The 13,201-nt window shown below is 40.8% G+C and overlaps 1 protein-coding gene across 1 annotated transcript; it reads left to right on the top strand.

The window, feature by feature from the left end:
- The first annotated feature begins 1,371 nt into the window (after positions 1–1,371).
- si:ch211-166a6.5 (clustered mitochondria protein homolog) lies at positions 1,372–12,183 on the top strand. Its single transcript, XM_062418307.1, has 28 exons — positions 1,372–1,617; positions 3,080–3,189; positions 3,586–3,757; positions 4,460–4,597; positions 4,904–5,058; positions 5,152–5,306; positions 5,441–5,563; positions 5,737–5,869; positions 5,970–6,062; positions 6,228–6,394; positions 6,591–6,770; positions 6,874–7,266; positions 7,364–7,437; positions 7,527–7,631; positions 7,729–7,829; positions 7,926–8,078; positions 8,179–8,241; positions 8,375–8,607; positions 8,705–8,789; positions 8,966–9,119; positions 9,272–9,411; positions 9,873–9,953; positions 10,179–10,304; positions 10,410–10,519; positions 10,673–10,766; positions 10,847–10,972; positions 11,065–11,138; positions 11,342–12,183. Exons 1-28 carry the CDS (start codon positions 1,569–1,571, stop codon positions 11,943–11,945), a joined length of 4,191 nt encoding a protein of 1,396 aa, XP_062274291.1. The 5' UTR covers positions 1,372–1,568; the 3' UTR covers positions 11,946–12,183.
- The last annotated feature ends 1,018 nt before the right edge of the window (positions 12,184–13,201 follow it).

Below are 13,201 nucleotides of genomic sequence, written 5' to 3'. Positions count from 1 at the left end.
ATGCTGGACTTTCCTGTCTGTCGGCTGAGAGGTAACTGAAACCAGGTCTGAACATACTCTAGATGTGAGATAGAAATGCCACGCACAGTTCCAGAGAAAGGGCTGCACTTTATTGCATGACATTTTGCTATATATCTTAATTATTGTTAAGACAGATATGTTCCGGTATTTGTAGTAGGTGTAAGCTTCTCAGGAATGAATAAGCAACCACATTATGAGACATGGGAACACATCCATTTGTGGGAGGTTAATAAAGGTCAGGTTCACAGCCTGTTTTAAGACAACAGTCAGGTGCCTGTATGAACACTAAAGGAGATTTTCCTTGCTATAACCATTACTCCTGTTCATACTGGCTATTAAAAGATCCTCTTCAAATGCATTTATATTCTTTTTAGCATCAAACTCTGTCTTTGTTCTTCCTCGGACAGTATTCCCTTGTTTAGCAGCAGTGGATGTATGGAGAATCTCCTCTGCACTTTTAGCTTTTACCTTTACAGTTGTTCACACAGACACATAATAAAGTCAACCTGAAATCCATAAAATTGTAAAGACTCAGATATGATCCTGTAGGAGGAACAAAGAGTAGGTTTTATTTCAGTGTCTGCACAGGCTCTTTTGCTGTTCATCCACAATTCAAAACCTGCTACTGTACCAATGTTTTCCATATTTCCAACCGCTTTGTTTACCTTATAATTAGTTCTCCCTTTCCCATTTTCTCTCTTGATCTGTTTTAATCTTTGCCACTCCCCTGTCACCATCACTAACATTGTGTATTTTCAAGAGATCTTCAAATGGCCACGATGAACAGAAGCAATGATTATAGCAAGAACAAAACTATATCAGTGTTAATTTGGCACCTGACTGTTGTTTTGACATAGATTAAAAAACTGTGAATCTGTCCTTTAATTCTTTCACAGTTGTATTTTCAGCTAAATTCACAATCATGAGTCAAGAGTGTTACATAGAGGATGCACCCATTAGGGACATGGATTACGGTGTACTTTTTAAAAAAAATATACGACTTGATCATGTTCCTATTTTCCGTTAATATATTTATACCCAGATACACTAAATTAACTGCAACATGTGTAACATGAAATACTTGATGTCAAAAACAACATGGTCGGCTCGGCTGCCTGGGGACAAACCACTACCAGACACACTGTGTGCTTAATTCCTACATCCCTCCCAGGGTTTCAGGAGGGAGGGAGGAGTGAAACATGCCAGGGGAAGGAAGAGTGAGCAGATAGACACACCCATTCCAACAAAGTGTGCGAGAGAGTAATAAGCCTGTGTGGAGCAATAAGAGGGTGTGGCTTTTTTACTCAGGGAGAACAGATAAGCTGAGTTTGCCAAGCAGAGAGGGGCAGGAGTCACAATCCTGAAGAGACAGCCATTTACTTTCACTCTGCTGGGCTCGCAAACAATCCAGCTGCACATTTCTACTCACTGTCCCTCTCCTGTGCATTCCTCCAGCAGTTTGAAACAAGACTACGAGGGGGAGGCAGCTTCCAGCACAGAAAAGTAACCACACAAGAGGACAGCTCAAGAAAAACTTCAACGCAGCTATGAAGGACAAAGTGAGGAAAGGAGGAGGAAAAAATCAGGCCAAGAATGGTGAGAAATCTCTGCAATGTCCATGTTTTCCTTTTCCTTTCTCTCTCACTGTCTCTGTTTTGCACTTTACTCTTCTTCCTTGTATGTCTCCCTCGCTGGAGAATGTGAGGAGGGTGGGAGATTTAGCAATGCTCTGCTGCTCTGAACATGGCTGATGTTACTCTCTGCTTTCACCAACTTTCTGACCACTTGGACAATCTGCTTTTAACTTTTATAATACAGTTGTTCACACATATACATCAACCTGAAATCCATTTATAATCCTATAAAAGTAACAAAAGATTACATTTTATTTCAATCTCTGCTGTTCACCCACAATTCAGCAAATTGTACCAATGTTTTCCATACTACTATACTCCATATTACTTCATAATTACTTAACCTTTTCCCAAACCCTGAAGTGGGCCATTTTACTTGTTTTAACCTTTGCCACTCCCAATCCACAAGACAGAACGTTTGAATTAAGGTAGAGTATGTACTGGCTTGTCTCTAAACAAGATTGCCCTGAGGTTTTTCCACCCCCCCCCCCCCCCCCCCCCCCCCCCCAAAAAAAAAAAAAAAACTTTGTGTAGTTTATAGTCCAACCTTAGAAATCAGCGCCAACTTAAAATTGTCAGAGTTAAAACAATGCTGTTTTCTGTAGTAGTCAGGCAGTAGCTCCAGTTGAGAAGACGCTGATGGCTCAAAGCCTGCAGAGAGGAGGGACCTTCCTCCAACCAATCACAAACAGAGAAGCTATTTTTTGGGTGCTTTACAGTGTTAAAGTAGTCCCAGAAAGACTTGGGGATTTTACTGTAGAATAAATAAAATCCTCAGAGATGAGGACACAGTGACCTTTGTGGTTTGCTGTGTATTTGTAAAAGCTTAAGTTGACATGCATGCATGCAAGCCAGCATTCTTTACTGCCAAGCTATTTCTAAAAGTCTATTAGTTTGAGTTTGTGTTTTAGCATCCACATGCCAACACTGGGTGTGGTTGTCCCTTCACCCTGAGATGACATGAAGGCCAATAGGCAATTCAACAGGTTTAGTCTCACTGCAAGTTAAGGAACATGCTGCGTCTTGCTCTCCCTCTGATTTACGTGTATGTGTAAAAGAGAGACACACCTCACTCTCCCTTTCTTTGACATTTTTCTTTTTTGTGTAAATTCACTCTTGCTCTGAGGCACTCTCACACTCACAGACTCTTCAGTCCAGCTCAGGATCATTGTAGAGGACACTATTGTCCTTGTTTGATTCAGCAGCACGAACATTTGAAGGGAATCTGAACATAATAGGTCATGATTGTAATTCATTCATCCAGCCATTCATGCAGTTTCTATAACATCTTAAGTCTTTTCAGGGTCATTGTGAGCTGGAAAAAATCCCAGCACATAATAAGCGGAAGGCAGGAAAACAGCCCGTTTCAGAGCTCTGTGACTACCCTCAGTCATTTTTGTTTCTTTGATTTCTCATACAAACAGATCCAATCAGCCTGACTGGAAGAAAAGATGCCGTTGGCATTAAGCAAGATGAGGACACGTCATTCCCCGTGAAGATCCAGGGAGCAGGAGTAGAGTCATTTGAGCTGCAGGTACAAAACAAGAGTGTTGACATTTCAGACATTTGCTCTTTTGTTTCCTCTTTTGTTAGGGAAAGCTTTCACAAGTGAAGTGAAAGTGATAGCACAGTGATAGCCGATAACATATTGATAACTACCCACCTTTTTTTTGTGTGTTGTATCTATACCTTTTGATATTGATATATTAACGCCTGCAATGCACAGTTGACACGTATACATTTACTTATATGGTCTTTTATGTGTATCTTTGACAACATGAAGAGTGCACAGGATTACATTTTTCTTAAAATATACAATACTGTGTATTCTTCGAGTTTAATAGGCTTGTCTTCAATTTACAGGGACTGTTCTCATAGAAAACACATTTTTTAAATGTGGGCATTAACTGCTGTTTTAAACCACGTGTAGGTCCATAGATTTTGGCTGGTTCAAGACGCAGTAATGACTTTGCTGTCGAAGGATGAGGTGTGTCCACGCTCCAACCTATCACTGGCACTTGCCGGTACAACTCTGGACCCCCTTGCAGAACTGCAAAGCCTCAAGGGGCTTAAACCAGGAGCAATCCTCCGCCTGGTTGAAGGTAGGATAGTATCTCTGCTTGGGTTTCTCAATTTTTTTGTTGTTGATATAATTCTTTTTAAATTCTGTTTTATTTCAAATTGAATGTATAGCTGAATTGTTCCAAAGCTCTATTGGTTTGACTGAGAAACTGTTGTTGACACAGTTGTTAGCAGTTTTAACCATATGGCTCTTAAAGGTTATTATGGCGATTTACATATCTACATAAAGGATTATTTATGGTATAATACTTTTTTTTAATTGCGTGATTTTAACTAAATGCCACTTTCTTCAGATATTACTGTGGTTGATTTATATCATTTGTATTGTTATGGTATAGTTAATTATGGTCCTAAAGGCATTAGAAAGAATGAATCCTTCCTTATTTTGATCACACCCATCACCCTTTCCCTTTCACACAATCACATAGCTGACTCACCTTTTCATAACATCATAATAAGTTTTATAGTTGCAGTATAATTGTGTGTCAACCAATTATTCCATCTCTCGCTCTTTACTGAAACAAACAGATTTGTGTCTGAAGTATTTAGTACTGGTTGATTGATATACACTTTAGTCCAATAAAACTTAAAATTTAAGATGATCATGATCATCAACAAAGAGTTGTTCATAGTAAAAAAAAAATCATCAGACTTTGACTACATCCTCAGCAGTTTCATAATCTTCAGCGTGAGCTTTATAGTGATGGAGTGTGTCTTTCCAGAGCCCTACACCGCCCACTCAGCCAGGCTCCATCTGGCTCATGTCCTAGAGCTGCTGAGAGCATTTGGACCTCAGGATGCACTGAGAGAAGGACGCTCACCAAGCATTCTGGAGACACTCACACAAACACAAAAAGCAGGTATGCACAAATACTGTGCCCTTAGACAGAACACTATTTAAATTTTAAATCTAACTCATTCAATCATTTTTTGGTAGGTAGCTTAATTTAATGTGGGATTTTATGTAGGATAGGCATAAGCATTATGCTTCTGCCCATACCTTTTCAGTCATTAACATCATACATTAATTACTTTATGCTGTTATTTAGAATCTATATACTTATTCTATACTGTAAGTACTTTTCTGTTTGTTGTGTTGTGATGACTGAATACACACTACTACTACTACTACTACTATTAACTCATACTGTAATCTCCTGGTGCAGACTCTGGCTTACTCAGTGGAAAGAACCTTAAACGCTCTTTAAGCAACACAAAAACAGAATCGGCCAACCAGGATGGAGCTCCTCCTGAGTACCTCCTCCCTGGTTCCTCAGAGAGACCGCTGATGGCCTTGCTACCACAAAGCTCCCAGCCGGAGGTGTGTAAATACCCAGAGTCTGTGTGCACATTTGACCAGTCCACCAAAACACACACACACTGAATCCTTATGTCTTTAATTTTGTCTCACCAGGTCCCCAGCTACCTGAGGGACTTGTCTCTCAGCTGTTGGAACCCACCTCCGGGACACAGGAAGCTGCAGGGAGACTTCCTGTACATCACCATGGTGACAATGGAGGGACGACGGTGTGACATCACATCTTATCCAAAAGGTTTCTTTCTCAATAGGTAAAAAAAAATGACCTTGTCAATCTATTTATTTTCTATGTAACGACTGATGTTTAAAGACAAATGCAAACAATTGAACTGTACAATATTTAAATGTTTCATTACAAATTATTTTCTACTCGTCCTCATCTCAGATCTACAGAGGAAGTGTTTGATCCTCGTCCTGCACAGTCTTCCCCAGTTTGCCACTGTTTCACTGACCTACTCTGTCACATTAGTCCTGCCTTCAAACAGACATTCACTACTCTCAAAAACAGGTAATAGTATCACCAATGCATAAAGGAAGCGTATGTGCTATTTTGCCAGAATGGTCTTAGAGGCGATTAGTGAAGTGCATGACCCAAATGTGAATAATTAAAATATGGATTAAATAATGGTGTAAGTGAGGTGAAGAATTATAATGATGGGATTGTTCTCTGTTTTCTTTTAGGCATCAGTTACCTCCAGTTGAGGTCATGGCCACTCCTTACCACACCCAGAGCTGGCTGGGGCCTCCATGTGTCTCCCGCATTCACAAAAACACCTTCAGCAGGCTGGGAGTGGATGAGCAGCCAGCAACACGGGTGAGTGACAGAAATTGTTTGCTGCTGTTTGTTAACATTGTTTACTTTTGGCAGTAATATTGAGTGTAACTATGTGTGTAATCGAATCTGTTATGTGTAGGCTCCAGACTGGAATGAGGAGTTGCAAGCAGCCAGAGATCTTCCACAAGGAAGTCTGGAGGAGAGGCTGCATAGAGACAGAGCTCTGCTCCAGGTAACCAAAAAAAGCTACAAATTAGTTACAAATCTCATCATAAATCTGTTGATTAGGAACAACAGTACTATTATACTTAAGAGTAGTGACCTCATCTTAACCTAGTACTTTATCACTTGTTTTCCCTTTTTAGTTTGCTCACCTTGTCTTCTCCTCTTTTCCTAGGTAAACAGTGCATTTGTGAAGGCTGTGACCCAGGGGGCGGAGACTGTGATAGATGGCTTTGTGGAGCCAGTCAATGGAAACCCTGAGGACCCAGCTTTTCTGTGGGGTGGCCTGTTTATGAGCCAGTGTGCATCAAGTGCAGTGTTTGGTGGGGACAGGGGCCGCAGGTATGAAAAAAACACACAAAAAGGTTCTGCATTAAGATACTATAGATGTAGATCCATTAATTGCAGTTATGGCTTTAAGGGATTCACAAAGTACACTGTCTACATTCTCTATCAAATAATAATATTAAACAGTTACGGCGTAATGGCGCAGTGTTGGCACAGTTTGTCAAAATGTTTCTGTTTCTTCTCCTTGCAGGGCAGTTCAGAGACTAGAGCTTAAAGGAGTGCAGGCCTACAGTGACCTACAGGGGCTACAGGGGCTGCACACTCTCCCTACAGCCATTGTAGACTACAAAGGAGTGCGCTTGTCAGCACAAGGACTGGCTCCTGGTTTGGAAGGCTCAGAGCAGGACCAGGAAACTCCCTCTGCCCCAAGGTACATCCTGTGGACTCATTATACAATGAAGCTGCTGTATTGGTGTCACCTTGTTAAATCAAACTGTGTAATAATAGCAAATGTCTTTTTTTGTGTTTATCAGAGGTCTGCTCTATGGGGTAAATGCAGGACCTCAGGAATCCCCCCAACGCAGACAGCTACTGGAGCTCTTAGCTCACAGTGCCAAAGCTCTTTCTCTCCAGAGGCACGTTGTTGTGGGAACCAACACTTTCAAGACACCACTGTTCACATCAGTGGACACTAAGGGACTGTTGGGAGCTGATGGGAGGTTCTACATACTGGATGTGTTTAGGAGCTTCCCATCTGATGCCAACTTCTGTCCTGAAGAAAGCAGTGAAGAAGATGAGGGAAAGAAGGGCTGTGTAAAAGAAGGTTGGCCGGAGAATTATCACACAGACTCTGGGCTTCCACAGAGTTTTCCTCACAGCCTCTGTAGACTGAGGCCAGAGATGGTGCAGGCCTTCATCCAGCACAAGTGTGTTCTACAGTACATGAAATACAATTTCTAAAAACTCTACTATTAAATTGTTTTTTTTCATAAAGTTAGGGTTTTATGTCTTTGTTTCTTTTAGACATACCCAGTTCACACAGCATGTCAGGGAGATACTGGACGAGAACGGAGGCTTTGAAGAATGTGCAACAGCTTGTAAGTATTGTTTCAGCAGATCTGAATGCTCCAAATGGCAATCACAAAAACTGTGCATTAATATTTGACAAATATTTTTATATTTACAGGTGATTCTCGGGCCACTAGTGCAGTCCGAGCTGCTTGCAAAGAGGTGGGCTCTTTGAGTGACATCATCTTTGAGATGAGATTAAATCCAAACGTCTTTTCCTCAGGTACCATGAGAAACTACACAAACATACCCACTCTTATACACACACAGTCTTATCTGATAGAACACATTACAACAGGCTTCTTGTTCGATGTATGCAGGAGTGTCATTCCCTGATAGTGAAAGTGCATCAATAAAGCTGCAGGAGAGGTTACTGAGGGAAGCTGCAGCTTGCATCATCACACATCAGATACCAGCCTTTGTAAGTATATTCACTGTTTACATGCTAAACAGACACGTCTACTGTGAATATGAAACAAACTCACTATATATCTGTCTGCATATGTGTGTTGTGCAGGTGGAGTATTGCTTACAGAGCAATGAGGCACCAATGGATGGAGCTTCTCTAAAACTGGCACTACACCAGAGAGGCATCAACCTCCGGTATCTGGGTCATGTGATCAAGACCATCAACCAGTCAGAGCACAAGGAGCGTCTGAGGCATATAATGGTGTGTTTAATCTCAAAAATTGTAAAACATAAACTAGTCTTGATCACGTAACTGCTCTCCTAACTGTGTTTTCTATCATTCATCTTTCTGTCTTCAACAGAGATTGGTCATAGGTGAAATTTTCATGCGTTCAACAAGGAGAGTATTCAACAGTTTCCTCCAGGTAACTTGCCCTATAGCCGTGAGGGTTACTTTTCACTTTTATATTCGCATACCTGAACATTGCATGGTGAAATGGCAGCAGGTGTGGTTCCACACACTCTAGAAAGAATGAACAGCAGCCTCTGTCTTTGCAGGGTGTGGACGTGCCTAGTCTCTCTGCAGCTGTCAGTCACTTCCTCTGCTGCCTATTGGTTCCCCACTTCACACCCACTCCTGCAGGAGAGGACAGTAAAAAGAAGTCAAGGCGGCGTGGCCGAGGGGCTGGGACCTCTGAAGGCACACCCTGGGGCACTCTTACAGGGCCTGAGCTGTGGAACCTGGTCTGCCAGGATGCTGTTGAAACATATAACATTTCTGACTGCCTCGGGTGAGGACACAGCCTTTGTTTGTTCTTACTTCATGTTTATTGGCCATGCAATAATTCAGTGTTCATTTTAAATAACGGTCATTTTTCTTTGTGACAGCTCTGGCCCAAACCACCTGGTTGAGCACTACGGGCTCCAAAAACTCTCCTTGCTCAGAGAGTTCTGTTTAAAGACTGGAGTACAGGTAACATAAATCTGAAATATGGATTCAGTGTGTTCTTAATCCGTAACAATAAACTGAAACATGTTTAATTATACACTGAGCTCTATTGCAAAAAATAAAAAAGATTCTGTATAACACAAGGAAAAAGTATCCACGTTTTATTTTGTTCCTGTTTGTTAATTCTGCGTCTACACCAGTTGAGGCTGAGAGACTACTTCCTCGACAACCAAAGCAAAGCTCCCATTGGTCCAGACGATGTCCTCAACATCTTTCCTGTTGTCAAGCACATTAACATGTCAACTGTGGATGCTTCCAAAGCATATCGTGCTGCATGTAACTCCGTTGAGAAAGGTGTGTCAATAAATCTGTATAAAAGATCTGCTGCAGATTAATTTTAATTAAGTATAATTATAATTAAGAGATTAAGTATTATCTCTTTTCCCAGTGTGTGTTTAAACTAAATCTAAACTTTCTGTGCAATATTACGTGTTTCTCGACCACAGGCCTGTTGGATCAGGCTCATGAGCGCCTGAAAGAAGCAGCCTACCTGTTTGGTAGGGTGTGTGATGACCTGCACCACGAGGCCAGTTATTGTCACAGCCTGTTGGCCAAGGTGGCCTACCTGCAGGGGAAAGCAGCTGAGGTGAGCCAACAGTCCCCAAACCCTTCCCAGAAACTTTGTTGGTTTAACACTGCTATTTTACAAGAGTTCAAAGTAACTCAGCATGTTTACATAGTAACTGAAATATTGTATGTAAGTACATTTTAGCCACTTCTACTTTACTTGCAAATTTCTATTTTATGCTACTTTATGCTTCTACTCCAACATATTAGACATATAAAAATTGTACTTTTTACTCCACTACATTTATCTGACAGCCACAGCTACACTTATTTTGCAAATTTAGATTTTACATACAAAACGAATGATCAGTTTAAAAAATATTGCAACACTATATGGGTCCATTCTGCATAAGGAATGCTTATTTTCAATACTACTTTAATAATTTAAATTCAAATTAGCATGTTGATGTGATTGTACGATTAAGAAAAAACTAAAAAACATTAACTCTTTTTATTGCTATGATTTCCTATATTCTCAAGGCCCGCAGTGTCCAACTGAAATCAGTGGTCATCAGTGAGAGGGTGCTTGGCTTTGACCATCCCAACACAATCCAGCAATATGTGAGTATGGTGTAATGTTTTTCTTGTCGTTTTTACCCATGTATTGTGTTTGTTAGAAATGCGACCAAGCAGGAGGTACTGCTACTGGAAACCAAACCTCAGGTTACTGTGAGGAGAGATATCTGACCTGTACTAGTGTCTGTAACTACACATTTCTAAAGAGTAAATGCTGTGCCATGTGGCCACAGTGCAGTGTGATTAATATTATTGCTGTGTTTTATTTAGGCCCTCTTGGCTGTGTATGTATATGCTGGAGGGGAGACCACTCTGGCCCAGAAGTGTCTCCTCAGAGCTCGCCTGCTAATGCTAACTGTCCATGGAGAAGACCATCCCTACATCGCAACACTGGATGTAGGTTACAACAGCTTAAGAATCAGCTGAAGCAAAAAAACAAAGGCTTTCCCAATATCAAAGTAAACAGTATTTACTGAAAATGCCATTCTTCTTTTCTTTCAGAGCTGTCTTGGGTTGATGTTGACAGGAGACCAAGCTGGACTGTTTCTAAAGAACGCACTCAAACTCAACACTTCCTTCTTTGGCCCCACAGATCTGTGTACTGCTCTCAAGTAAGATGCTATTTATAGCTTTGACTCACATCTTGTAAAAAAAAAAAGAAAAAAAAGAAAAAAAAGAAAAGAAAAAAGGTCAGCACAGTTCTGTCTTTGATGTTTTTTCCACTTTTCCATCATCTTCGCTCTCCTGTTTTATTGTGTGTGCAGTCAGCATCTGTTGGCCCAGTGGATGTGCAGCCAGGGGGATTACCGAAGTGCTATGAGCCATGAGAAAGAGGCCCTCACGTATTTTACCTCCCTGGTCAGTGTTTCTTTGTGAGTGTAATCGAAAGAGAGAGAGAAAAAAGTGGATTGTCGTTTTATGATTATTTTCTTTCTCAGTTTGGCGAGGATCACGCCCAGACGCGCTGCAGCGCAGAGTTTTTGTGCACAATCACCAAGCAGGCGGTGAAGGTGGAACGCTCTCTCAGACAGGCAGGAGCTGACAGTACGGAGCAAACAGTGGAGGTGCGTTCTGATTATCATATTATAAGCCTCTTTCACCCTTAAAAAGAAAAAAGGGAATGTGTCAGTTAACCTCCGTGTCCTCCTGTCATTAGTGTCTAACCCCCACAACTGAAACCATTCTGGAGCAGATGGTTCTGGTCACAGGGATCAGGAAGCTTGGACACAGGTAAATATCCTCTGTAATATATGATGTAATATGCCTAAAATTTGTTGAAGCAGTGTCTTGATGCTGGGCTGTAATGGTGGATTAGAAGTACCTGAGAGGTGCAGCCAAAATATGGTTCGACTGTTGAACAACTAGTAGACAAACTGTGTATTACAGAACATGTTTCTAGTAAAGACACTCGTGAATATGTTGTATTTTCATAGTGACAGGCTCCAGGAGTACAAGCAGAAACACCTGGAACTGAAGGCAGCAGTGAGAAAAGAACTGGAAAAGCAAATGAACGGAGAAGAGAAAAGCGCAGATCAAGAAACAGGATGCGGGAAGGAAGTCAAGGACGGAGGAAGCCCAGCAGTGGAAGAGACCTCGGTTGAGATTGCTACTGTAGTTTCAGCTAATGGTCATGTAGTGGAGCCAGCTGAGCATGAGGAGAAAACAGAAGGAGATAGGGGTGACAGTGAGCACAGTGACAGAGCAGCTCAGGTCGAGATAGTGAATGGTGAGACAGAGAAGAAGGCTGAAGCAGAGGAAAGCGAGACCAGTGGACCAAATGGAGTAGAGAGCAGCGCAGCCAATGGGGAGATGAAGTCTGATGCAACAGATGATGAGATGAAGTCAGGGTCAGATGAGGTTAATGATGCGGTAAATGAAGCCTTGGACAGCCCTGCCAGCCCATCAGTTCTTAAGAGTAAAGCGAGCTGGGCAGATGTTGTTGTCTCAAAAGCTGTCGTAGCCAATGGAGCAGGAGACAAAGTCACAGCATTGAATGGAGTTGCAGATGTCACTGCCAATGGATCAGCTGAACAGTGAGACTATGTAAAACAGGAAAACAGTGTTGTAGTGATGTTTTTTTAAGCCACTGCTGTAAGCAAAAAAAAAAAACTCTCCCAGGATGCTAGATGTTATTTGATCCAATGAACATGAAGAAGAGAACAAGAAAACAGAGAGTGAGATGATCAGTATTACTAGTATTACTGGTATTACTTTGTGTTGATGCTGGGAGGGGGCTGTACTGTTGAGTGCTACTTTTTCAGCAATAAACGTTTTACTCTGGTGCATCAAAGAACTGCTCTCCTTTTTAATAGTAATCTTGTTTTTGACACACACACACAATAAATATGCAATAATTATGTTCTGGACGATGGTATAAATCTATTAGTCACCAAATCTTGGTTCAGGTGTAAACAGGGAATCCAATCAAATTAAAAGAAAATCACGAAATGAAAATAAATGCATATGAACCACTTTCATAAAACTGCAGTTAGCTGCAGGTTGATCAACTGTCTAGAAACACCTTCCAAAGTATATCATCTAAATGTTAAGGCCTACTGCTGTTTTTTTCTATTCACTACACATGTGTAAATTACTACCACTCACTTTTCTTAACATACCACAGTCTGTTTTTCCATTTTCCAGATAGCCACTGATTTCCAGAGTAAAACATGAGCAGAAATCAGCCTGCAGAGCATTGAAATGTCATCAAGAGAAAGTTGAATCATTGCATATCGTCCTAGAAAGAACATAGTGTTCTTAGGAGCCAGTTCTGACAATATCAAAAATAATATCCAGAGATTTATATGTTCATGTCCAACCTGCTGAACAACATTTCAATAAGTGGTTTTATTTTCAGAGAAACCCAAACAGCCAACTAGAAGTGGATGTTTTGAAAAGGATAAAGCTAAGTACGTAGCTTCCCATGTAAAAAACAGTGGATATTTTCTAAAATGTATTCAAACATGAAATCTTTACTGACTCAAATTGCTCAAAGTTGATATTCATGTTATACTGAATGAAAAGAAAAAAATCTTAAAAATGGCCAGTCATAATGTGATTAATAGTAAATCAGATAAAATGTGGAAACATCATTATGTCCGTTTAAGTTTTAAGTTAAGTTTATGAATTAATGAACACAATGTCATGTCATCATAAGTAGCACTGAACAGAACAGTATGGATTTGACTGTGGTGAAATGACAATAGAGGACAGCAACAACACCAGACACATAACTAATACTTAACAGGTAGTCCCAATTCAGTGATGGTAATTCTTTATTACCGCTTAAAAAA

The sequence above is a fragment of the Scomber scombrus genome, chromosome 4 (assembly GCF_963691925.1).
Source record: "Scomber scombrus chromosome 4, fScoSco1.1, whole genome shotgun sequence".
Lineage (NCBI taxonomy): Eukaryota > Metazoa > Chordata > Actinopteri > Scombriformes > Scombridae > Scomber > Scomber scombrus.
This window is presented reverse-complemented; position numbering and strand designations above follow the sequence as displayed.